Raw genomic sequence first — 25,610 nt, forward strand, 5'->3', positions numbered from 1 at the left:
AATTCGTTACATATTGAAAGCGTGAGGTTTGAGGTCCCTGAAAGCATTAATAAGCCCTGTGTGGAGGCACAATTCATAGAGCTAGGAATCTAAGTTGCTGCACTGTACTTTATTTTTTTTTACTATTAAAATGCCCAAATTGGTGCAAAGAAAACATGAAATAAACACTCCTAACTGTGTTTTGGTTGCACCTGTTTGCACTTTTCCTCCCTTTCTTTGGCTCCTTTGCTGCATTTTATTCCCATAAAATTTATAGAAGGAAAACCAAACGTGTTGCAGCTTGACAAGTGCTACTATAGATTCACAAATCGAACTGAAACCCTGACCGAGTTACTACATGAGCGCTGGCTGTCTTGGGGAGGAGCAAGTGAGAAAGCACGGGGGGAAGGGAGAGAGCACTATGCACTATGTACTTGCAGGTCCACTCACAGTTTGTCAAACCTGCTAACAAAAGCATTAAAAGGTTGACTAGTTACCTGCAATGATAGCATAATGGAACCTTCCTAGCCGATAGTCGAGGCAAAAATGAAGAATCCGTTATTGTGGTAATACTGGACAGTGATTCTTCTATTGGTCGCAATGCCCACACACACCCTCTTACGTGGTGATTGGTGACTGAATGACGAGGAGCGAGGGAGAGAGAAGAAAGAAAGAGAGAGATTCCTGAAGTTGGCGTGTTTTACGGGGTTTCACTTGAAGTTGCCAAACTATACCTACTGTTAAATACGCTATTCAGGCACCTTAATCTACTATTCTACTGTTAATTTTTTAAAAATAAGTGGACAGATCTGCTTTCTGAATGTTTTTATTAGAATTTACTGTTTTTAGTAGGTACCATCTTACTTTTGCTTCAGTGCAGTCTTGTGTGACAGAAGTTTCAAATTACTTTGCCCTTCAGAGAACTTCCATTATGTCTACAAATTACTTCTTGCTTCATCGCACCACCATTAGACAAAAGCTATTGAATAGAAAGAAAAGAAATTTGAGCTTGCTCCTTCATTGGCGAAAGATTAATATTCTTTTCCTCTTCTTGTCAATATCATCTGCTATATTGGCTGAACCCCAACCATAGACCAGTCAGCTGACATTTTCACCAAAGAGGATGAAACTTAAGCTTATTCAAGGAATTCTGTGTCCTTATATGTAATTGATTTTGGTACTGTTTGTAATGAATATATATGCATTTGAAATTTGCACCTTTTTCAACTAAATTAAGCATCTTTTTGCACATTTTTCATCAAAATTTTGCACCTAAATTCCTAGCTCTACTCACAGGCTAGTAATTCCTTTTTCTCATTGAATGGAAGCTGCACTTACTTTTCATCTGTCTAAAATTGCATTTTCTACAGCTGGGTTTGAATCTTAGATTCATCCCCATTCATATTCCTGATAGTATGTGCCTAAATGGAAAGAATTTTACGTATTAAAACGACTTCATGTAATTTTTGTTTTCAGCTTAAAGAATATCAGCAGAAGAGCAAAGATATTCAGCCTTCTGGAAATAGAATCTCTGGTAAGAAGAACATAAGCAAACCTCAAATTGAAGCAGTAGAAGGCTCTCTGAAGCAAAATTCAGTATTCGACTCAGGACCTAGGAATGCAGACTATAAAGAAGTAAGTTATGAATGACGTATTGTTGTACAATTTCTATTTTTAATCTATAAGTTTCAAGTCATCGTCTGTGGTCGAGTATTTAGCATGCTATCAGTCATTGGATCCGAGTTTCTCAGGTTCAAATCCAGCGAAAGTGATAGCTTTTAAAGGACAACAAAATTCTTTAGTAGGAAATTAAAGCTGTGGGTCCTGTGTCATAGATTTCAACTTATGTTTTTACGAACTGTTTACATTACAACTTTGACATTTTTATAATTACAGTATGAGTCATAGTTTACTCCTGAATTAAAGATAAATGGATATGGTAAAACAGTGCATGGCATTGTAAGGAGAAAAGTTCAGTTCAGAATTTTATAACATACTTCAAATGCTCAATATCATAACAGGTTGCAGTGGTGGGCCATAGTTTCCCCCTCCTATAAATTCCATTCCATTCTCCAAGATGTATATCTTGGAGAAGTCAAGTTCGTATGTTACATGCAACCCCTACAAAAAAACAGAAAAACGCCTTCAGACAATATTGTTTGATGCCTGGTATTACCACATAGGCTAAGGACTTTTTTAGTACAGCTGCTCCTGTAGAGATCTGTAACCTTCTGTAAATTATCTTGAATTTAAATATTTTTAGTTATATTTATTGTAAAATATGAGTTTATTGATAAAATATATTATCTTGAATTAAATGGCCGAGGCACTGAAGGAAGTAGGGTTTACAGTCCATCAAGAGAAGTGTTCGGCGAATTGATATCATTGCCATTAAGAACAACTCGGTATACATTCTCGATCCCACCATCAGATTTGAGACACATGCAGATCAACCGCATGAGGTGGACAGTGAAAAGAAAGGGATCTATGAACCAACAATCCCGTTCTATAAAGATAAATATAGCCTGTCCCACATTGATGTAATAGGTCTGATGGTGGGAGCACGAGGTACCATACTCTCCTTCTTTGCCAACAAATGTAAAAACCTGGGGATAACACACAGCATTGTGAAGGAAATAGCCATTAGTGCCCTCAAAGGATCGGCTCAGATATTGAGAAATCATTTGTATGGGAGTGATAATGGAAATTTGAAGTTATCTTAACCGATGGCTGTTAAATGAATTTCATATTGAAGGTATACCGATAAGCTATCACAATTTGACTATAATTAAGTGTGTGTGTTCCGCCATTGCTTATCATACAATTAAATGAAGAAACTAGTAAGTCATATTTTCATTAACGTTTTCGGTACATATGTACCATCTTCAAATGTATGTATATAATGCTAATTGTTAACCAAGCCTCTAGGTGTATGTGTCGTAAACTTAGATAATCAGTGTTTTTGTGCGTACTGTACTATATCGATGAAGTGTTGCCATGATTGAATGATTACGTAGCTCTTATATACTATTTGTTGGTACAACATACTATCAAAATTAAAAATTAAATGTTTCAGTCAATATTTAAAACACTATTTAAAAACACTATTTAAAACTGTTTAAAAACACATAGTTTGTGCATCACTTTAAATATATGAAGTTAGTGATCACTTGTTGTGCGGTGTTTGCCGATGTGAAGTTGAATGAGGCAGTTGTGGTGATCTTGTTTTTTGGTGTTGAGCTAGACGTAATATCGTTAACATGGCTAGCATCAAACATGAGCAGACCAACACGCGGTAAAACTACACGCCAGGCGATACTAAATCCATGGACTTGACAACCTTCAATTTGTTATAGCAATACATCTATGGGTACAAATTACAGTAATGCCATTAACTACTAAAGAAGTGCCACAACATCACTTTCAGCAAACATAGCCATGTTAACAATATTACGTCTAGCTCAACGCCAAAAAACAAGATCACCACAACTGCCTCATTCAACTTCACATCGGCAAACACCGCACAACAAGTGATCACTAACTTCATATATTTAAAGTGATGCACAAACTATGTGTTTTTAAACAGTTTTAAATAGTGTTTTTAAATAGTGTTTTAAATATTGACTGAAACATTTAATTTTTAATTTTGATAGTATGTTGTACCAACAAATAGTATATAAGAGCTACGTAATCATTCAATCATGGCAACACTTCATCGATATAGTACAGTACGCACAAAAACACTGATTATTTAAGTTTACGACACATGCACCTTGAGGCTTGGTTAACAATTAGCATTACATCTGAAGATGGTAGATATGTACCGAAAACGTTAATGAAAATATGACTTACTAGTTTCTTCATTTAATTGTATGATAAGCAAAGGCGGAACACACACACATAATTATAGTCAGGCTGTTAAATGGTTTAGATATCAGTGCCAATAAATCCGTACTATTATTTTTCTCGCGGTATATGGCATTCAAATCATTCTAACCTATCTGATGATTTTTTTCCCTCTTTCTTAACTGTAAATGAGCACAAACGCTACTTAGGTGTAAATTTTTCTGACATTTTATATATTCGACTCCCTAACCGTTTCAACTGTATATCATTTTACCTTTTAGGTGTGTTTCCAAATTATATGTAATACGCTTTGTCAAATCTGGCAAACTTTTCGTAAGGGAAGCTAAACTTAATTAATTAATAATTACTCATGGGAACACCTAATGAAATATGCCCTGTCTCCTAGACCGATTATTATTAACTACAGTTGTTGGCTGGGATATAAAAAAGTAAGGAAGTTATTTTACTGCCCTATACCGTTTCCTCAAACAGAATAACGAAGTTTTAGAAGTATGCCAATCATTTACGGTTATTGCATAGGAAATAATTAGGAGAAAAAACATAGCACATCATCAAAATCCGTTCTCTATTTTAAGGTATTACGTTTGAGAGATAAAAATTTTAAAGCAGTATTATTTTTCAAACCATAGCTGTATCTGGATATGTACCCCATTAATAACATACTCTGTTGTTAGATGATATAATGAAAATTAGTACGTATTCTAAAAGTTGGTCTCATTCTCTTTCAGACGAGTGGTAGTGTAACATCTGAAAGTTCTACAAATTCAGCAGTTCAGGGAGACTTTAAAATATCAAACACACCTCCAGAATTTAATACATATCATACAGAAAGCAATGAAAAACTTTCAGGATCAGAAATTAACAATTTTGCCGGAGTTCAGAATGGAGAGGTAAAATCGATAGATGAAAATCAATTCAGGGGACTCAATGATGTTTTCAACTTTGAGTCCATGTCCACTGTCACTCCGTCTAATTCAGCAGCGTCTGGCAACTCAATTCCCTCATACACAGCTTCCTCAGACATAGTAGCAGCACGGAATTTCTTTGATAACTTTTCCTTCAATAAAGACAGCCAGTCTTCTAGCGACAATGTAGATACAACGCTAGGTGCAAATGAGTCTCAAGACACTAGAACTGTTCAGCAGTTGTTTTCAACAGAGTCCGTCTCAGCGTCCAGTTATGAACATGTGTGTGCTTCAGGCGAGTCCCAAACGAGTCTTTCGTTCAGCCTTGAAGATTCAAACTCCAGCCGAAGTGTCATAGTTAAGAATCCAGACGCTACAGATTCTCAAGACTCGATCCAAGTAATTGATAGTAAAACAGACCAAGCTGTCGCTAATAATGAAAGTGAGGTTACACAACAGGAGGCAATGGCTCAGAAGGAAGTATCAGAACCGCTAATCAGCTTCAGGTCTAGTAGTGAAAGCCTACGACAGTTGTCACTGCAGATTAATGGGTTGATCCAGGAATCTGTGCAGGAGAGTGTTCCACATGCAGGTGACAGTGCACTAGAACAGAGAAATCAAGAACTGGCGGCTCTGCTGGCAGCCGAAACCCAGAAAAGTGAGCAGCTTCAACTTCACCTCAAGGAATATGTAAGTGATTTAGTTTAGTGTTGCAGCCCCAGTACAACTGAGTCCATGTATGTTTTATTACTATCAGTATGTATACAATTCTACAACCTTTTTGTAACTGTCGGCCTCGATAGCGTAGTTAGTATAGTGCTGGCTTTCTGTTCTCAAGGTTGCGGGTTCGATCCTGGCCCAGGTTGATGGCATTTAAGTTTGTTTAAATGCGACAGGCTCATGTCAGTATATTTACTGGCATGTAAAAGAACGCCTGCGGGACAAAATTCTGCCACACTGGCGATGCTAATATAACATCTGCAGTTGTGAGCGTCATTAAATAAACCATAATTTAAATTTAAATTTTTTTTGTACCAGTAACTATTTTTGAAGCATGTCAGCTGAACGTTTTGAAAGTTCTATTTGTTGTGACAAACAGTGCAGTGTTTGACCTCTCAATCAATCAATCAATCAATCAAACTCCTGAATCTCCTCATGAGGAGCATAAGGCATTCACAAAGTGCCTCCATCGGACCCTATTTGTAGCCAACTTCTTCACTTCGCTCCATGTTTTCCCCTCCCTAGCAATTTCCTCCAAAACTGTTCTCTTCCATGTATTTTTTGGCCTTCCTCTTGTTCTACTATCCTGGGGGTTCGAATCCAAAGCCATTCTTTCTACTGCTCCATCATCTTTCCTGATTGTGTGCCCTATCCAATTCCACTTTCGTCTTTTGATTTCTATTGTGATTTCTTTCTGTTCTCAAGGTTGCGGGTTCGATCCTGGTCCAGATTGATGGCATTTAAGTTTGTTTAAATGCGACAGGCTCATGTCAGTATATTTACTGGCATGTAAAAGAACGCCTGCGGGACAAAATTCTGCCACACCGGCGATGCTGATATAACATCTGCAGTTGTGAGCGTCATTAAATAAACCATAATTTAAATTTAAATTTTTTTTGTACCAGTAACTATTTTTGAAGCATGTCAGCTGAACGTTTTGAAAGTTCTATTTGTTGTGACAAACAGTGCAGTGTTTGACCTCTCAATCAATCAATCAATCAATCAATCAATCAATCAATCAATCAATCAAACTCCTGAATCTCCTCATGAGGAGCATAGGGCATTCACAAAGTGCCTCCACCGGACCCTATTTGTAGCCAACTTCTTCACTTCGCTCCATGTTTTCCCCTCCCTAGCAATTTCCTCCAAAACTGTTCTCTTCCGTGTATTTTTTGGCCTTCCTCTTGTTCTACTACCCTGGGGGTTCCAATCCAAAGCCATTCTTTCTACTGCTCCGTCTTCTTTCCTGATTGTGTGCCCTATCCAATTCCACTTTCGTCTTTTGATTTCTATTGTGATTTCTTTCTGATTTGTTATCTTCCATAGTTCTGAGTGTTTGACCTCTAATTGAGCACAAATTTCTTCTAACTTTTCCACAATTAAGACAATCTATTACCTTTCGGTTCTTTTTGACATAGAGCTATGTCATTCTCTTCATTAGGCATGGGGGAAGGAATAACTTGGGAATTGGCCATCATATAAAAATGCAACTCCCTCGCTTTGTTTTCCTTGTTCCCCCCTTGTTCTCCTTGTATTCCTCGTGTTCTTTTTGTATTTCTCTTGTTCTCCTAGTCCTCATTGTACAGTAGAACTCCTTCTAAGTGGCACCAAACGAACCAGACTAGTTTCGGATGCGAGATTTCCTGGCATTTGCCTTACGGTTGAGGGAAAACCCTGAAAAACCTCAACCAGGAAATCGAACCCAGGCACTCTGCATAAGAGACCAGCATGCTGACCCCTACACCACAGAAGTGATCAATATTGTGGACACGAATTATTTCACCACTAAATACGAGTACAATACTCTATTTTAGTCTGTGGCAACTACATTTGCTTCCCATTGAAGGCTTTAAGGAACCAACCTGGACATATATCCAATGTCCCATCCCTACCTTCCCGTGGTGCAGCTGTTAGTAAGCATAATTTTACAAGCTGAACTAAAGGGAGGGGCTACTCATCAATTAGCACTGGTCAGCTTGATGACTTAATGACTGAATTTGGTATAATTTTCCTCTATTCAATACCTAATTCCCTCTTTACCCTTTCCTATCCAGTCCTCTGACTGAACTCTTACTTTCTTCGACCCTGACGGCATTAGAGCATTTGAGGCCTAGGGGTTCATTTCCCTTTCCTTCCTCCTCTTTCTACTTTTCTGTTCCTAGTGCTGACCTGCTATGGCACTAAAATCGTCCTCCAGTGGTTTAAGGAGGGAAAGCTGGTGATCAACAAGATCTCCCAGCTAGGTCCAATGGACCCGTCGACCAACAGCAGGTGTGGTCCTCCAGACATTCTGGGGGTTGTGTGTGAATGAAGTAGCCACCAAAACGTTAAAATATGGTGTTCACTTAAATCGGCTACAACTTGCCATTTAACAATATTGGAGTGCACGAGGTCAAATGACTTTATTGTCAAACGCCTGGCATTAGAAAACAACAACAACATTTTAATGAGGTGTCAGACTAATCCCAATGTCACACTTACTTCACTTCATTTGAAGTGTTTGAATTTGTTTGTCAGTGGAGAAAATCAATCTCTGCTGTAATGGCAGAAGATATTAAACACTTTATATGGAAAATGTTGTTCTTTTCTAATGCCAGGCGTTTGACAATAAAGTCATTTGACCTCTTGCACTCCAATATTTTTCAAAGATATTATCATGACTAGCCAATGAAGCACAGATTTTGAGGTGTTCCGAATCCATTTCTTGGTTTGAGTTGCACAATGGGCAGTTAGGGGACTGATATATTCCAATTCTATGCAGGTGTTTGGCCAAACAATCATGGCCTGTTGCCAATCTAAATGCAGCTACAGACGATTTTCGTGGTAAATCGGGAATTAACTGTGGATCTTGATGCAGAGAGTTCCATTTTTTCCCTTGGGATTGAGTTATCAAATTTTGTTTGTTGAAGTCTAAGTATGTAGATTTAATAAATCTCTTCACAGAGTAATACGTAGATTTAGTAACAGGTCTGTAAGTAGCAGTGCTGCCCTTCTTTGCTAAAGCATCCGCATTCTTGTTTCCCAGGATTCCACAATGGGATGGTATCCATTGGAATACAATTCTTTTATTGAGTGATAATAATTGAGAGAGCATTTTAGTTATTTCTGCTGTTTGAGATGAAGGTGTGTGTTTAGAGACGATTGATAGAATAGCTGCTTTGGAGTCTGACAATGTAACTGCATTCCTAAATTTATTGATGTGGCATAGAAGATTCCTGAGACATTCATTTATTACAATGATTTCACCATCAAAACTTGTTGTTCCATATCCAAGTGATCTATAAAATGAGAAGAGACAGCACGTAACACCTGCAACGGCACCTTGTTCTCTGGAGATCAAGGATCTGTCTGTGTATAAATGAAGCCAGTTTTGTGGAGGGTACCTAATATTAATTGTCTCTAAAGACAATTGTTTCAGCATTTCAGTGTTTACTTCTGATTTCAGTATTTCTTCTGTTAAATTTAGATTATATTCTATATTTAATAGAGTTAAAGGGTTTGGTTTAATTTGTAGGTTTTCTTTTAAATTCGGGATATTGATTTTCTGTTTTAATTCTTGAACAATGGATATGAAACTTTTTTGAGTTTTCAATCTACAAAGAGGACTGTATGAATGCCAATTGTTACCTGGTAATCTGATAAGTTTTTCATATTGAATCAGTGCTTTTTCTTCTATTGTCATTTTGATGCTGTTAATATTAGTGAGGAATCTCATAGAATCTATTGGCGTTGTTTTGATTCCACCAGTAATGAGTCTGAGAGCTTGGTTTTGAACATATTCTACATCGTTTATGAAAGGTGAAGTAATTAAAATTTCTCCGCAGTATGTCAGCACTGGCTGTATAAACATTTTGTATGTAGTGTTCAAAGTATTCCTAGAGCATCCCCATTTCTTTCCTGCTGGTCTTTTTAGAAGGGAGAATCTTTTACGAGCTTTTTCAGAAATGTATTTCAAATGGTTGCTCCATGTTAACTTACTATCGAAAATAACTCCAAGATATTTGGATTCATAAGTCCTAGGAAGGTGTTGGCTATTGTATTGGATATTAAATTCTCTTTCTTTTTTACTTACAAATGGCTTTTAAGGAACCCGAAGGTTCATTGCCGCCCTCACATAAGCCCGCCAGTGGTCCCTATCCTGTGCAAGATTAATCCAGTCTCTATCATCATACCCCACCTCCCTCAAATCCATTTTAATATTATCCTTCCATCTACGTCTCGGCCTCCCTAAAGGTATTTTTCCCTCCGATCTCCCAACTAACACTCTATATGCATTTCTGGATTCGCCCATACGTCCTACATGCCCTGCCCATCTCAAACGTCTGGATTTAATGTTCCTAATTATGTCAGGTGAAGAATACAATGCGTGCAGTTCTGTGTTGTGTAACTTTCTCCATTCTCCTGTAACTTCATCCCGCTTAGACCCAAATATTTTCCTTAGCACCTTATTCTCAAACACCCTGAACCTATGTTCCTCTCTCAGAGTGAGAGTCCAAGTTTCACAACCATACAGAAGAACCGGTAATATAACTGTTTTATAAATTCTAACTTTCAGATTTTTGGACAGCAGACTGGATGATCAGAGCTTCTCAACCGAATAATAACAAGCATTTCCCATATTTATTCTGCGTTTAATTTCCTCCCGAGTGTCATTTATATTTGTTACTGTTGCTCCAAGATATTTGAATTTTTCCACCTCTTCGAAGGATAAATCTCCAATTTTTATATTTCCATTTCGTACAATATTCTGGTCACGAGACATAATCATATACTTTGTCTTTTCGGGATTTACTTCCAAACCGATCACTCTATTTGCTTCAAGTAAAATTTCCGTGTTTTCCCTAATTGTTTGTGTATTTTCTCCTAACATATTCACGTCATCCGCATAGACAAGAAGCTGATGTAACCTGTTCAATTCCAAACCCTGCCTGTTATCCTGAACTTTCCTAATGGCATATTCTAGAGCGAAGTTAAAAAGTAAAGGTGATAGTGCATCTCCCTGCTTTAGCCCGCAGTGAATTGGAAAAGCATCAGATAGAAACTGACCTATACGGACTCTGCTGTATGTTTCACTGAGACACATTTTAATTAATCGAACTAGTTTCTTGGGAATACCAAATTCAATAAGAATATCATATAATACTTCCCTCTTAACCGAGTCATAAGCCTTTTTGAAATCTATGAATAACTGATGTACTGTACCCTTATACTCCCATTTTTTAAATAGTTCGTGTAAATTTACAACTCTTTGCTTAATGTGTATACAGCAATCAAGAGTGTCTGAGCTGCAGTTAGACCTGGACCAGATGCGAACTGAGTCAGAGGCAAGAGTAACGAGAGAGGTCGGCTTGGTGCAGGAGCAACTGCAGCTACACGTGCAGACAGTGGGGATACTGGTTGGGGAGAAGACGGAACTGCAGGCAGCTCTAACGAAGAGCCAGAATCTTGCCAAGCAGAAAGCTGGTATGTATTCACACCATATTGATTATTGATACAGCTGGTGTATTTTCATATCATTGAACTTTTCCTTCTCATCCACGGTAGTTAACTGAGTAGCAGTTTCTCTTTATTAAATCGTATATACCTATGTATGATATCTGTTACGAGCAATAAAAAAGTTGGACAAACAGCAGTCTTGCTTCAGTATTCCAAAATCATTTTTTAATCTGTTTTTGGAGCTTGATGCTACAGCTTTAAGGAGTTGTTTTCTTCTACAGTCTTGTGCAAATTAATGTTAATAAAAATATAATTTTTTAAATTTATTTTACAAAATTACGTTATTACTTTTTAATGAACAGTGTTTCAGTATTAAATGTGCCCACCCTTGGCATTAATTACCATATTCAGTCGTTTGGGCATACAGTCAATGAGTTTCTTACATATTTCATTTACTTCTGGTTCATGAAACCACACTTTTATTACAGCTCACTTATCTTTTCTTTGGCGGTGCAGTCCATTTTCCTCATCCGTTTCTTGACAATCTTGGAAATTTTTGTGTGTATGTTTGTTTGTTTGTGTTTTTTTCTTACAGTATATATTTCATCATATCCCATTACATAGATTGTAATATTACGTGTTTTGACATTTCTAGATCATTTACTTACTTCCTGGCTTTTAAGAAACCTGGAGGTTCATGCCGCCCTCACATAAGCCCGCCATTGGTCCCTATCCTGAGCAAGATTAATCCAGTCTCTATCATCATATCCCACCTCCCTCAGATCTATTTTAATATTATCTTCCCACCTACGTCTCGGCCTCCCCAAAGGTCTTTTTCTCTCCGGCCTCCCAACTAACACTCTATATGCATTTCCGGATTCGCCCATACGTGCTACATGTCCTGCCCATATTTCTAGATCATTACACTTTTAAAATTGCATATTTATCAATTGTGTAATCAATAAATATCTGTGTGATAAGATATACAAGGAGAATAAAATCGTAGTTAAATACCATTCCAAATTATGAATCCGTACACCTTCCTACTTACAAATTTACGAATTACATAAATAATATTATGTGTGTGTGTGTGTGTGTGTGTGTGTGTGTGTGTGTGTGTGTGTGTGTGTGTGTGTGTGTGCGCGTTGGTGCGTTTTTTAACAAAAAAGTTATTCTCTTTTTTGCGTCCCAATATTTTGATAGGAGATAATGAGATGTCCTAAGAACCTAGAACTCCACACATTTTTATATAATATAATATATCCATTTATACTTCCTGATTGCATAGGAGACGTTTCATTTGGAAATTAATACCACCGTTAAGTACTTTAAAACTTAATGGTTGTTCAGAACAAGGTTGTAACGATAATTTTTTCGTGTGTTTAGTTAAGTATGGAAAAATGTTGTTTGTGAAGCCCTGTACATGTTGGCATGCCTGTTTTTTCACTAGCGAAGTTTACTGCATTTCCTCTACCCTAGTGTGTACATTCCAAAAAACAGTGTTAATAAAATAAGTCCTTCTTAAACCATTAATTTTTATTTACCAAAAAAAAAAACATTTGTTGGTTACAACCTTGTTCTGGCTATTTAATTAGATTATGTTAAATTAACTTTTTCTGTCTTTATCCTCCCAGCTTTTATTAATCACCTCAATTTGTGTACGAAAAATAACGAATTATTGATTATGATGTCACATTAATTTATTTCCCCTTTATGTTTTATCACGGTTGGCTAGATTCAAGCTATTTCGTTTTAAAGATGTCTATAATTTCAGTTATCCAACGTCTGCTATAATTAATTAAATTACCTTAGTAATAGAAATTGTGACAAGATATCTGTAATGTTATACACATAAGCATTTCACGTTAGAAGTAAATTTCTATGAAGATTTATGCTAGAGAGATTTATGAATTGTATTGCAATGATTTTATGCCTGAATAGGAGAAGCTGAAGAACTACAAGGTCGCCTCAAAGCTTCGAGACACAAAGTAATGGACCTGGAGAAAACAGTTTCGTCAACGCAAGAAACAACTCAGAAGTTAGAAAAGTTGACACACGAACTTTCTGCTGAGTTAGAGAAACAGAAAGTTGAACTGATGAAGACAAAGAAACACCTTGGAGAAGCAGAAGAAGAAGTTTCAGAATTGCGTCAAAAGTTGGATGCGAAGACAAATGACTTCGTGAAGTTGCAACTAGAATTAGAGGAAAAATCATCCCAACTGTCCTTAACACAGGTTCGAGTTCAGCAGGTAAGTTTAACTTTGATACGGAACTGACTAGTGATAGTTTGATCATCGTAGTAGACAGTTTCAACTTGCGGTAGGTGAGGTGACTGAGGTCTGTTTCAACATCCCTTACACATTGTTGATTGGCAAATTATAGGATAAGTTGAAACATCCAGATTTCTCAGAAATTCATCTCTAGATGTAAAATTTATGCAAAATTTTTAGAACAAAAATTATACACATCTTATGAAAGCAAATTAATAGAAGCACAATCTGTGTTTTCAGCATTGGAAGATCATGTGCTGATGAGTACTTCACTGTAAAAATGATAATAGAAAACAAAAGAGAGTTTAATAAAAAGACACATTTGGCATTTATCGATTTCAAAAAGGCATTTGACAAAGTTAAGAGAGAAGAATTATTTGAAATCCTCAAAGATGATGATGATGATGATGTTCCAAACATATTTGCTATTTGGTTCCTGAAATTTTAAATGTTAAGCAAAGAAGCTAGTCACTATCCAACTTGTATGTTTTGTCCCATCACCTGCAGCCCCCAACAGATACCCTCCTACCAATTGCCGTGACAGTAGAACTACACTCAGAACTGGTGTAAGTGGACCTATAATGCCAATAAATTACGAACACCAAATCTAATAAAATGTTACACACTGTGCGTTTGTTAGTGTTAAAAATTTTTGCCACTACACTCACTACTGCTTTCATTGTAATTTGTTGTTATGATTTCTATCCTATCCTCTTATCATTCTGACTTCTATATATGTAGTTATCCTCCCATAGATGATGGATCAGCTTTTCTCTCTAAACTTTATGACTAATAGAGATAATATATTCTTTGCCTCTCTATTTTTCTTTGTCTTCTTACACTTGAACTCTAAGGCCCGATTGTATAAATCATTTAATCTTAGATCAGAGGTTAAATTGATCCTTGTTTCAGCTGAACTTGGAATTTTGTGTTGTATAAAGTCTAATCTGAGATTAATTTGTCTCAAACTAAAGTCAACTTTGACTGAAGAAATTTCTCCGATTAAGTTAGATGATCCAAGTTCAGTTATTTCTTTTCTGTTTGAAATATACGAGTGACAGATTGTGCAAATAAAATATCTATTATTAATAATATTAATAGATATGATAGGTACATTTATATATATTTCTTTCAATTTCTTGCCTTAATACACAATCTTATATTTTATAAGGCTCTAATGTGTTCAGCAGTAACAAATAACATAACCTATAATTATATTATGTTTATAACAACCATTAATTATTAATGGATATGATAGGTACATTCATAAATTTTCAATTAACTGTATTACTAAACGAAAATTGTCGTTTTATAAAGCTTTATTATGTTTAACAGTATCAAACACCATAACATGATAACAACTTGGAGAACAGTCAACCTTCTTCTTATTGTCCGCCATTATTTACATTGCACAAAAAACCAGTGTCTCCAACAGAATGTACGGAAAGTCGCCAAAAAGTAGTTGTAAAGTCGCTAGATTTCTTATTATCAACAAAGAAAGATTAAATTTTGTCACTATGGGATGCTAAAAAGGTCACTAAATCCTTATTTAAGCAATATAAAAGTTAAAAGAAATTGTCGCTAGATTGGCAACACTGAACAAACCTGTCCGCGCATCACGTATTTCACCTGTTTATACAATGTTGCCAAATCCTTTTCACGTGAACTTAGATTGCATTTGAACCAAGGTAATTTGAACGCAGAAAAGTTTTATACAATAGAAGAAGTGTCTGAACTCGGTTCATTTTTCGATCTTCGATCAAAGTTGATCTTTAGTCAGGGAGTTTTGTACAATTGGGCCTAACACTCTTAAAATATTCCTAAAAATAGTGCTCCCCAATCAATGATGGGTGATTTCGCATAGAATGGTGATAACTTCGAAATTGTATGAAATTTTTTTTTTGCAAATGATAGACTTTGTGAATCGTTTGTCATATCACGGATTTGTCAAAGTCATCAACATTAGTAGCGGTCTTTTCCATTGATGTTTCTTCACTGGTGCACTCATTGATGTTTCTTCAGTGCCATGTTATTTTTGTTCAAACGAAATCCTCTTCACCTTTGTTAGACACCTCGTTTGCCTCTGTTACTGTCTGTATCTTATTTTTCACTACTCTGCTTATTTTCTCATAAAATTGTACACATTTAGTCTGCTATATTTTAGTGTAAAAAGTATTGGTGGCATCTCGACTGCAGGTCGATTTCTTCTAAGCAACTGAGTATACTTTCCTTGGTGTCAATGCTCCTCCCTTGTCTACCCCAGTCCCTTTGCTTGACCCAACCCTGCACAGGACCACCACCATAACGGCTCGCTTGCTAACTTCCTCTTTCCTCACAGGTGCCAAAAAGATCTGCGATACTTACAGAGCAACTGGTTGCAGGCTAGAAGATACTGGATGGTGGCAGAATTTTTTTCTGATGAAAGAGTGATGGAACGGAGAAAAATTCTCTCCGGCACCGGGATTTGAACCTGGGTTTTTAGCTCTACGTGCTGATGCTTTATCCACTAAGCCATGCCGGATACAACCCCAACGCCGGTTAGAATCGTCTCAGATTAAGCTCCATCTCTTGGGTTCCCTCTAGTGGCCGCCCTCTGCACTACGTCATAGATGTCTATGAACGCAGGACCGAAGTCCATACATGTGTTGAGGTGCACTCGAATGAGTGACTGGTTGGCCGGGATCCGACGGTATAGGCGCCGTCTTAAATCACAAAGTGATTTATTACGCATATCATATATATTTTGATGTACCGAAGTACATATGATATTTCCATGCAGATATTCTGCGTCATCATATGATGAAAGAGTGATGGAACAGAGAAAAATTCTCTCCGGCGCCGGGATTTGAACCCGGGTTTTCAGCTCTACGTGCTGATGCTTTATCCACTAACCACGCCGGATACAACCCCGATGCCGGTTAGAATCATCTCAGATTAAGCTCCATCTCTTGGGTTCCCTCTAGTGGCCGCCCTCTGCACTACGTCATAGATGTCTATGAACGCAGGACCAAAGTCCATACATGTGTTGAGGTGCACTCGAATGATCCGACGGTATAGGCGCCGTCTTAAATCACAAAGTGATTTATTACGCATATCATATATATTTTGATGTACCGAAGTACATATGATATTTCCATGCAGATATTCTGCGTCATCATATGATGAAAGAGTGATGGAACGGAGAAAAATTCTCTCCGGCGCCGGGATTTGAACCGGCGTGGCTTAGTGGATAAAGCATCAGCACGTAGAGCTGAAAACCCGGGTTCAAATCCCGGCGCCGGAGAGAATTTTTCTCTGTTCCATCACTCTTTCATCATATGATGACGCAGAATATCTGCATGGAAATATCATATGTACTTCGGTACATCAAAATATATAGAATTTTTTTCGTTGCTAAAACTTCCTGAACAGCCTTTGGATCTACTCAGGATCTTGTCAAATTGAGTACAGAGTTTTTCAGGAGGTGAAAAAACAGGTTTGAAACTTGTTGCTGATGACGCCATTTCGTTCATGAAACTATAGAGCTCTTCCTTGATGTCCCTGGTGTGCCTTCATGATGTTTGAAGAGGACACCTTTACCTTCATAACTGTGTGAGTGAGTGTACACAATGTATAATTATGATTGTAACTCTAAGTTATCTTTTGACTTGCAGCTGATGACGACAGATACATCTGAAGTAGATGGGCAGTTGGAGACGTTACATCAGCAGAATCTGTCTCTGGAGAAGCAGGTGACAGAACTGCAGCAGACGGTGAAGTCTGTTGGAGCAGAGCGTGATCAGGCCAGTCAGCAATATCAGCAATATGTACAGCAGCTGAATGGTCAGCTACAGAGTTTAGCCTCCAAGGTATTGTATCTTGCAGCCACAACCATGAACATTGTCCTTGAGAGTCCACGCCTGTGGAGTAACGGCTAGCACGTCTGGCCGCGAAACCAGGTGGCCCGGGTTCGATTCCCGGTTGGGGCAAGTTACCTGGTTGAGGTTTTTTCCGGGGTTTTCCCTCAACCCAATATGAGCAAATGCTGGGTAACTTTCGGTGCTGGACCCCGGACTCATTTCACCGGCATTATCACCTTCATCTCATTCAGACGCTAAATAACCTAAGCTGTTGATAAAGCGTCGTAAAATAACCTACTAAAATAAAATTGTCCTTGAGAATGCCATGTCATTGCAGCATACAGTTCTCCAATTCAAATAGGATTGAAATTTTTCTGCACTTCATGTTTATACTTCTGTTACCTAGTTGCTTGTTCATCAGCAGTTGTAGAAATTTATTATCATTTCTTTTCCTAAATTTGAAAGACATGGTGAGGGCCGATAAGCTAATATAATGAAATTAGGAATGGTCAGGGCATCATATTATTTATTCAGTTTAACGTTTTCGGCTTAATTTTTAGGAATAATTTCTTCTGAAGACGGCTTATTTAAGCAGAAAACGTTAAACTGAATAAATAATGTGACAAGTTTTCTAATAATTAATATAAGTTAAGAAGATAAGCGCAGACGGACTCTGACCATTCCTAATTTCATTTCTTTTCCTGCTGAAAAGATGCACACGATGAAATCTTACGTCCTTTATATCATACATGGCGTCCTTTTATGCTTATCTGTCATTATTCCTAGGGCCTTCTTTTGTAAAACAAAAATATTGTGACAGCGACGTGAGATTCGAACTCACGACCAGCGTCCCGCGAGAGAGAGCATATCGCGCGGGCTTCATGAAGCATGAGGGACGGCGCGCGGCGGAGAAGGGAAAGGTCCACGCGACGAGGGGAGAGTGCACGCGCAACTGCTGCATGCAGAGTAAGTGGGAATGGACCTTCCAGACCCTTCCAGAAGTGCGTCGAAGTGGAGATATCCAGATAATTCTCTACACACCTGTAGAAATTTCTCGCAACTATGATTTTGCTATAAAAGAAGAAGCGCCAGCGAACTCGAGCAGTTTTTCAGTTATTCAGTCAGTGAGTAAGCCAGAGCAAGCAAGCCAGAGTTCGACTCGAGTGTGCGTCCGCATCTGCGTCAGCATCCGAAGGCCTGAGTTCGAGTGCAGTGGACCGCAGTTGGAGGGACCTGAGTTCGAGTGCAGTGGACCGCAGTTGGAGGGACCCGAGTTCGAGTACAGTGAACTGTCTCTGAAGGTCTGTGGTTCGAGATACTGTGAACTCGAGTGACTGAGATAGAAGAACTGTGAACTGAGAACTGATAGTTCTGATTTGTAAATAGTGCTTTGTAAATATTAGTTAAGATTAACAGTTCATTGTTGTTCGTACTAGTCCAAGTAAATTGTCATTGTCGTCGGTGGAGTTTTATAACGAATATTGTGTTGAGTAAAAATCCAATTGTTGACGAGAGCGTTTAAGGCGAATTGTAGAAAGGAATTATTGTTGTGACGAATAAATTACATTGTTGTTACTAATAAAATTTACAATATGTTTAACTTCAGATGAGTTAGCCCAAATATTAATCCATATTTGATTATAGAATGAAAGTATGCAAAGTTGACATTTTAAGGGTGTTTATATCGTCAGTAGAAGATAATGCATAACAGACAGACGTCAAATTCTTGTTTTTCTCTTTTGCTATCTTCATCAGCATTTTCACATGTATTGATTTAAACATCTAAAGAATGTATCATCACTTAAATTTGTCTCCCTATGTGTTCCTGATGTGCTTAATAATGAAGCTAATCAACAATGAGAACTAATATATATATATATATACAGGGTGGAAATGAAATAGCCTTGCTGATGTAACAAAAAACTATTAATATACTGGTGAAAAGTTCATAGTTAAAAAAAAATGTTTTTCCCCACATGTTGAACAACCTCTTATTCGGTAACTATTGCGAGTAGGATCGTGATTTTCGTCCATATTAATAGGAAATCTAATAAAGAATAATTTATCCCTCTGGTGTATTTCAATAGCGTAAATGGTTTTCATTAAAATTTAATTTAAAGACCTTTAATTTGAAGCCACTGCAGGATGCAAACAAGTTACAATGTCGTGACAGAGAGCAGCTCACCTACCGATACACACCGAGTTCGTTGGCCTCTCACATCTGTATCACGAGAAGAGTGTGTTAGCGGCGATGTTACCAGACTGCTGAAATTTCAAACTTAATTTTCTAATTAACCGTACATTTAATCACAAAACATAGCCTAGGTTTTCTATTCATTTAAGTGTACCCTATCATCCCTTTCAGTCTACAAGGTTATTTCACTTCCATCCTGTGTGTGTGTGTGCGCGCGCGGGTGTGTGTGTGTGTGCGCGCGCGGGGAGGTGTGTGTGTGCGCGCGCGGGGGGGTGTGTGTGTGTGTGCGCGCGGGGGTGTGTGTGTGTGCGCGCGCGGGGGTGTGTGTGTGTGTGTGCGCGCGCGGGGGTGTGTGTGTGTGTGCGCGCGCGGGGTGTGTGTGTGTGCGCGCGCGGGGTGTGTGTGTGTGTGTGTGCGCGCGGGGGTGTGTGTGTGCGCGCGCGGGGTGTGTGTGTGTGCGCGCGCGGGGTGTGTGTGTGCGCGCGCGGGGTGTGTGTGTGTGCGCGCGCGGGGTGTGTGTGTGTGTGTGTGCGCGCGCGCGGGGGTGTGTGTGTGTGCGCGCGCGGGGTGTGTGTGTGTGCGCGCGCGGGGGTGTGTGTGTGTGTGCGCGCCCGGGGGTGTGTGTGTGTGCGCGCGCGGGGTGTGTGTGTGTGCGCGCGCGGGGTGTGTGTGTGTGTGTGTGTGCGCGCGCGCGGGGGTGTGTGTGTGTGTGCGCGCGCGGGGTGTGTGTATGTGTGTGCGCGCGCGGGGGGGTTTGTGTGCGCGGGCGGGCGGGCGTTTTTTTTTTTTTTTTACCTTAGAAATCTTAAATCCAGCAAAACCAATTTCAACTAGTAAAAACTAGTTTAAGCAAACAGCAGCATGAACAAAAAGCATATATGCAAAGCAAGTTTTCTGTCTATCTATATTTTTTTAAAGCAGTTTTTATTAGTTGAAACTAGTTTTGACGAATTTCGCGTTTTAATGGTAACATATATATATGTATATATTTCTTTCTACAGATTGAAGCTTTGAACTCTGAAAATGAACAATTGGCAGCAAGGGAGCAGAGTTTGGTGAGACATGTATCAGATCTAGAAAAGCAACTTCAGCAACAGCAAAACCAAAAAAGGAGGGACACACCACCCAAACCATTGCAGCAAGACTCACCCAGACTGTCTGAACTTGAAGAGAAACTGAAGCTTGTGGAAGGCGAGAAGCAAACTCTTACAGAACAACTGGAGTCTCAGGTAAACAGAGCTTCTTATATTGCCCTATACGGTGTGAGTACACGTTTGCACACAAGCTCTTAATAGTGTAGTTTCTAGTCAAAATATGAGTAAAAATATTGAAGAAGTTTTCTGGAAAGAGCTTTAATTTTCTGGTTAGTTCTAATTATGTTCTGTATTGTTTGACTTGAACACTTGGCAATGAAGCTTGTGTGATTTGCTGCTGTCAACGCAAAATTTCTCACACCTTCAGAAAAATCAACAGATACAATGTTCGATTTTGGGAGTCGAAAAAGCGAGATGTTGGCGAGAAACATGTCATGAAATCGGGTATTGATTAGACATTCTCTGGGCAACAAATGGGGTGCATGTTGAAGTGTATACATGAAAACTTCGTAAGTTGAGGTATCATTTACTGAAAACCGCTTCACTGTATCTAGCATAGTTTTTCAGTAATAATATTTATAAACAGGGAAGAATTTATGTTCAGCCTATATTATTAATTCTTCAATTTTTCATCTTTCTCGAAGTGTTATGGTACTACAAAAAATTGTTTTCAAGAATTCCGCACAGGTACACGCTTTCAGCATTCCTCTACAGAAAATGTGGTTTTGGGCTGCCATATGTTGTCTTACTGCCTCTCTATCTGTGTACAGTGATTTCTCCTAAACTATTGGATAGATTTTATTCATATTAAATATTTGTGAGTTAATTTATCCGGGGATGATCACATGAAATATAATAGTTTTTATTCTACTACAGGTTCAAGAAAACCAGAACATACAGAGAGAGCTGGAAGATCGACATTTGAGAATAGAGGAGTTGGAATCAATGCTAGAACAACTCGAAGGCGAACAGCCAGACAAAGATAAACTGCTTGCAGCAATGGAGAGTGACAAAGTAGCTGCAGCGCGAGCTGTTGGACAGAATCAGCGGTTGAAGCAACAACTGGAGGAACTGCAGGAAGGCTTTGTCAAGATGGTAAGTTCAGTTCTGCAGACGGGATGATCCAAAAGGCGAGGCACTTACAGAACTTCCCTTTAGATATCTTTGTACCATTTATTATTGTTATTGTTATCAAATTTGAAGCTTCCATCTTGTACTTGTGTGCTATATGAGTACAGTACCCCATTAGGAGGCTAGTCACAGTTTCTGTTGTCAGTACTTTTTAGAGCCAGGCTCTTCTTAGTTATGCATTTAGAGATTCTTCTAATCATCACCTTACTACTGGGTGTTCAGTTCAAAGTGTGTCATGGCTCGCTCTATGCCGTCATGTGGCTAGTCGATGAGCCTAGAGAATTCAATCTTCCTACACTTCCGCAGAGGTGTATAACTTATGAGGCAGAGAAGCTGCCTAGCAAGTACGGCGTTCATTCTGAAGAGTACGTACCGATATGTACGGTAACGCCGGTAGTGGCAGGAATGTGAACTGTTTGGAAATACATACTGTCCGGATATGGGGAGAGGGTTAAGACGATTGTTGACATTAACTTCGACGGTCAACATGGACACGGAGCATTTGATTTGTGTTGTGGAATGTTACCGTACGCAACCGATGATAACAAATACCCTGCGTACGACTTGCCGCGCAAAAAACAGTTCGAAAGAGGTTATGGTAGCACACAGGCCGTACAGACCGCCATCTGTTGCTACGACGTTCAAGTTATACCGTACACGTTCTCAAGTTCAGATTGAAGAACGCCTTAAATAATAGGCAACTTCTCTGACATATAAGCTGAAACTCGCTTCAAATCGGTGACCCAACAACAGTGACGTCATGACACACTTTGAAATGAACACCCAGTATTTGTGTTTCTATTATTGTTATATTTCAAATATTCTATGAGATTCCTCACTAATATTAACAGCATCAAAATGATAATAGAAGAAAAAGCACTGATTCAATATGAGAAACTTATCAGATTACCAGGAAACAATTGGCATTCATACAGTCCTCTCTGTATATTGAAAACTCAAAAAAGTTTCATATCCATGGTTCAAGAATTAAAACAGAAAATGAACGTCCCGAATTTAAAAGAAAACTTACAAATTAAACCAAACCTTTTAACTCTATTAAATATAGAGTATAATCTAAATTTAATACAAGAAATACTGAAATCAGAAGTAAACACTGAAATAATGAAACAGTTGTCTTTAGAGACAATTAATATTAGGTACCCTCCACAAAACTGGCTTCATTTATACACCGACGGATCCTTGATCTCCAGAGAACAAGGTTCCGGTGCAGGTGTTACATGCTGTCTCTTTACTCACTTTATAAATCTCTTGGATATGGAACAACAAGCTTTGATGGAGAAATCATTGCAATAAGTGAAAGTCTCAGGAATCTTCTATGCCACATCAATAAATTTAAAAATGAGTTATATTGTTCGACTCCAAAGCAGCTATTTTATCAATAGTCTCTAAACACACACCTTCATCTCAAATAGCAGAAATAAATAAAATGCTCTCTCAACTAATAACACTCAATAAAAGAATTGTATTCCAATGGATACCATCCCATTGTGGAATCCTGGGAAACGAGAATGCGGATGTTTCAGCAAAGAAGGGCAGCACTGCTACTTACAGACCTGTTACTAAATCTACGTATTACTCTGTGAAAAGATTTATTAAATCTACATACTTCGACTTCAACAAACAAAATTTGATAACACAATCCCAAGGGAAAAAATGGAACTCTCTGCATCATAATCCACAGTTGATTCCCGATTTACCACCCAAATCGTCTGTAGCTGCATTTAGATTGGCAACAGGCCATGATTGTTTGGCCAAGCATCTGCATAGAATTGGAATATATCAATCCCCTAACTGCCCACTTTGCAACTCAAATCAAGAAATGGATTCGGAACACCTCAAAATCTGTGCTTCAGTGGCTAACCATGACAATATCTTTGAAAATTATTGGAGTGCAAGAGGTGAAATGACTTTGTTGTCAAATGCCTGGCATTAGAAAACAACAACAACATATTTGAAGTGTGTATTGTGCTTAGTGAGACCTTCACATTTCTGAATCATTTCTTTGCAGAGCAAGATTTCCTTGTAGAATAGAAGTTGTTAGAATGTCTTTGAATTATCCCATTACTTTGTGTGTTGTTATTATTATTGTTACACAATTATTTCCATATTGCTCATGATTATCGGTCATGCAGTCCCCTGCAAAATGTCCATCGTATAAATGTCCATTATCATTAACGTATACTATCAATAATGTCCCCAGTTATCAAATGTCCAATATAAAATATTTCCACAGTCATTAAATGATCAATATCTTAAATGTCCAGAATAATATTTATTATATGTGAATTAATAATTTAACCAGGGGCAGCTTTCGAAGAGGGGCTGCGGAGTTGCAGCACCCCCAGACATTTGTTGCTCTTGTCTCGTTTTATTATACAGTCTCTATTTAGCGGCTCGAATTTTTAAAAACATTTCGCTCTCAATGACATGCACGCAATCGTTAGTGAAGTCACTTCCTCCCCTGGTGCTGCCAGAGCGAAACCAGAGACAAGGACTATAGGGTGAAGCCACTTCCTCCCCTGGAGCTGCCAGACTCGTCTCGGATGTTTTGCGCCTTAGTTTTACCCCTCCTCCCTGCTGCCCCTTGCCGTGAATCCTGAGTTTCCAGGCGCTGCAAAATTTGCAGCAGTTTGTCAGTAGCGCGCAGTTTTAAATACATCTTCTTTAATGTTGTGAGTATAACAAAAGTGCAACAATGTTTAATTCTGTACAATATTTACAGTCTATTCAGTTCAGTACCTTAACAATTCAGGAGAAATGTGAAATTAAGTGCCCATCAGTTGAATCTCATAATGGAAAGAGCCGCTAAACAAAATACAAAGGCTCGCATATTTTTTGCTAATTTATCCAGTATCCCTGCTTTCGTCTCTCGATCTCCACACAGTCTGTATTAGATCAATGTGTTTCAAAGACAATTCCATCAGCTGGGGCAACAAGATGGATTTAAAATAAGAACAGTAAATGTTGTTCATGAGAAGAAGGAGCCATTGCTAGAATGTTTTCAAACCATAATGGAATCTGAAACATCTAACATCACAATAAATGAGGCAAGCGCTCTGGTGCGTACTCTTGAATGTCCTGAATTCAATTTCTGGCTCAGTTATTTTTTTCATTTATTGATGTATCATTTATATATTCGCCCGGAATTTTGTCCGCAGGATTCTTTTAAATGCCAGTAAATCTACTAACATGAGCCTGTCTCATTTAAACACAACTTACAAGATAAGGTGCATGGAATTAATCTTTAAATAACGTAAGTTGCTTGGTTTGTTTTTGTATGCAGCCCCCTTTAATTCAATACCCACGAGCCGCCACTGAATTTAACAGTAAAATGTAAGCTAAATTTACAGTATTCTGTAACAGATTTTAGTTTCTAATTTTCTGGTGCCTTGTAGTGAGCATCATGCAGCTTCATATAATATGAAAATGCCCGCAAATATTGTTTTGCATTATTGTCCTTATTCACAATCCATCCAGTTCTTCGTTGATTTGTAATATCCTTCCTGGTTACTGGGTGCCTTACTTTTGTGCGACCATTGTAAATTTGCATTTCGTATTTTCTGTCTCATTCTATACAAGCTGTGTTAGGTTTTCTACAGACGTGGACAAATTATTAGACAAAATTAATCATATGTGCAACAAAGCTGTATTTACCAGCAGAAATAATTAACAAAAATGTATTTTGCACAGAAATAATGAACGGAAAGTAGAGTATGGAAGTTACTAATATTTTGTGAACATTTCCTTACTCTTCATTAACACGTTGATTTTGTCAGGGATGCTGGAAACCAAAATTTTACACTTTCTTTGAATATCAGCATCATTTAGCCAGATATCAGACAGTGCTTAAATGAGTCCATGTTTTGTAGTAAGCCTCTTTTTGTTCACTTTCGTCTACAGTATAGATGACAGATTTTCAATTTTGTTCATATCTGGTCGTTTTGCAGGCCATGGGAGAACAGACTGTTGAATATCTTCTGCAGTATATAATTAAAACATCAGTAGTACCAACACAGCCAGATAAAATATACTTAACCATTGGAAAAATATACCAGAAGATGTAAACAATCACATTTATAATAATAGAAAGACTGTGAATTATACCGATAGTTGATATGACGAATTATATTATGTTTACAAGAAAAACGTTTTAG

General features: G+C 38.1%; 1 protein-coding gene across 1 annotated transcript in view; it reads left to right on the forward strand.

Annotated features, from left to right (window-relative positions):
- Window positions 1-25,610, forward strand: part of LOC138711186 (Golgi matrix protein 130 kD) — a 45,639-nt gene that overhangs the window by 5,363 nt on the left and 14,666 nt on the right. Inside the window, exons 2-8 of the mRNA XM_069842548.1 lie at window positions 1,456-1,614; window positions 4,575-5,441; window positions 10,739-10,934; window positions 12,849-13,156; window positions 16,831-17,025; window positions 20,212-20,439; window positions 21,181-21,399. Of these exons, the coding sequence (XP_069698649.1) occupies window positions 1,456-1,614; window positions 4,575-5,441; window positions 10,739-10,934; window positions 12,849-13,156; window positions 16,831-17,025; window positions 20,212-20,439; window positions 21,181-21,399 (2,172 nt within the window). The remainder of the gene's footprint in view (window positions 1-1,455; window positions 1,615-4,574; window positions 5,442-10,738; window positions 10,935-12,848; window positions 13,157-16,830; window positions 17,026-20,211; window positions 20,440-21,180; window positions 21,400-25,610) is intronic.

The sequence above is a fragment of the Periplaneta americana genome, chromosome 12, assembly GCF_040183065.1.
Source record: "Periplaneta americana isolate PAMFEO1 chromosome 12, P.americana_PAMFEO1_priV1, whole genome shotgun sequence".
In the NCBI taxonomy this organism is placed as follows: Eukaryota; Metazoa; Arthropoda; class Insecta; order Blattodea; family Blattidae; genus Periplaneta; species Periplaneta americana.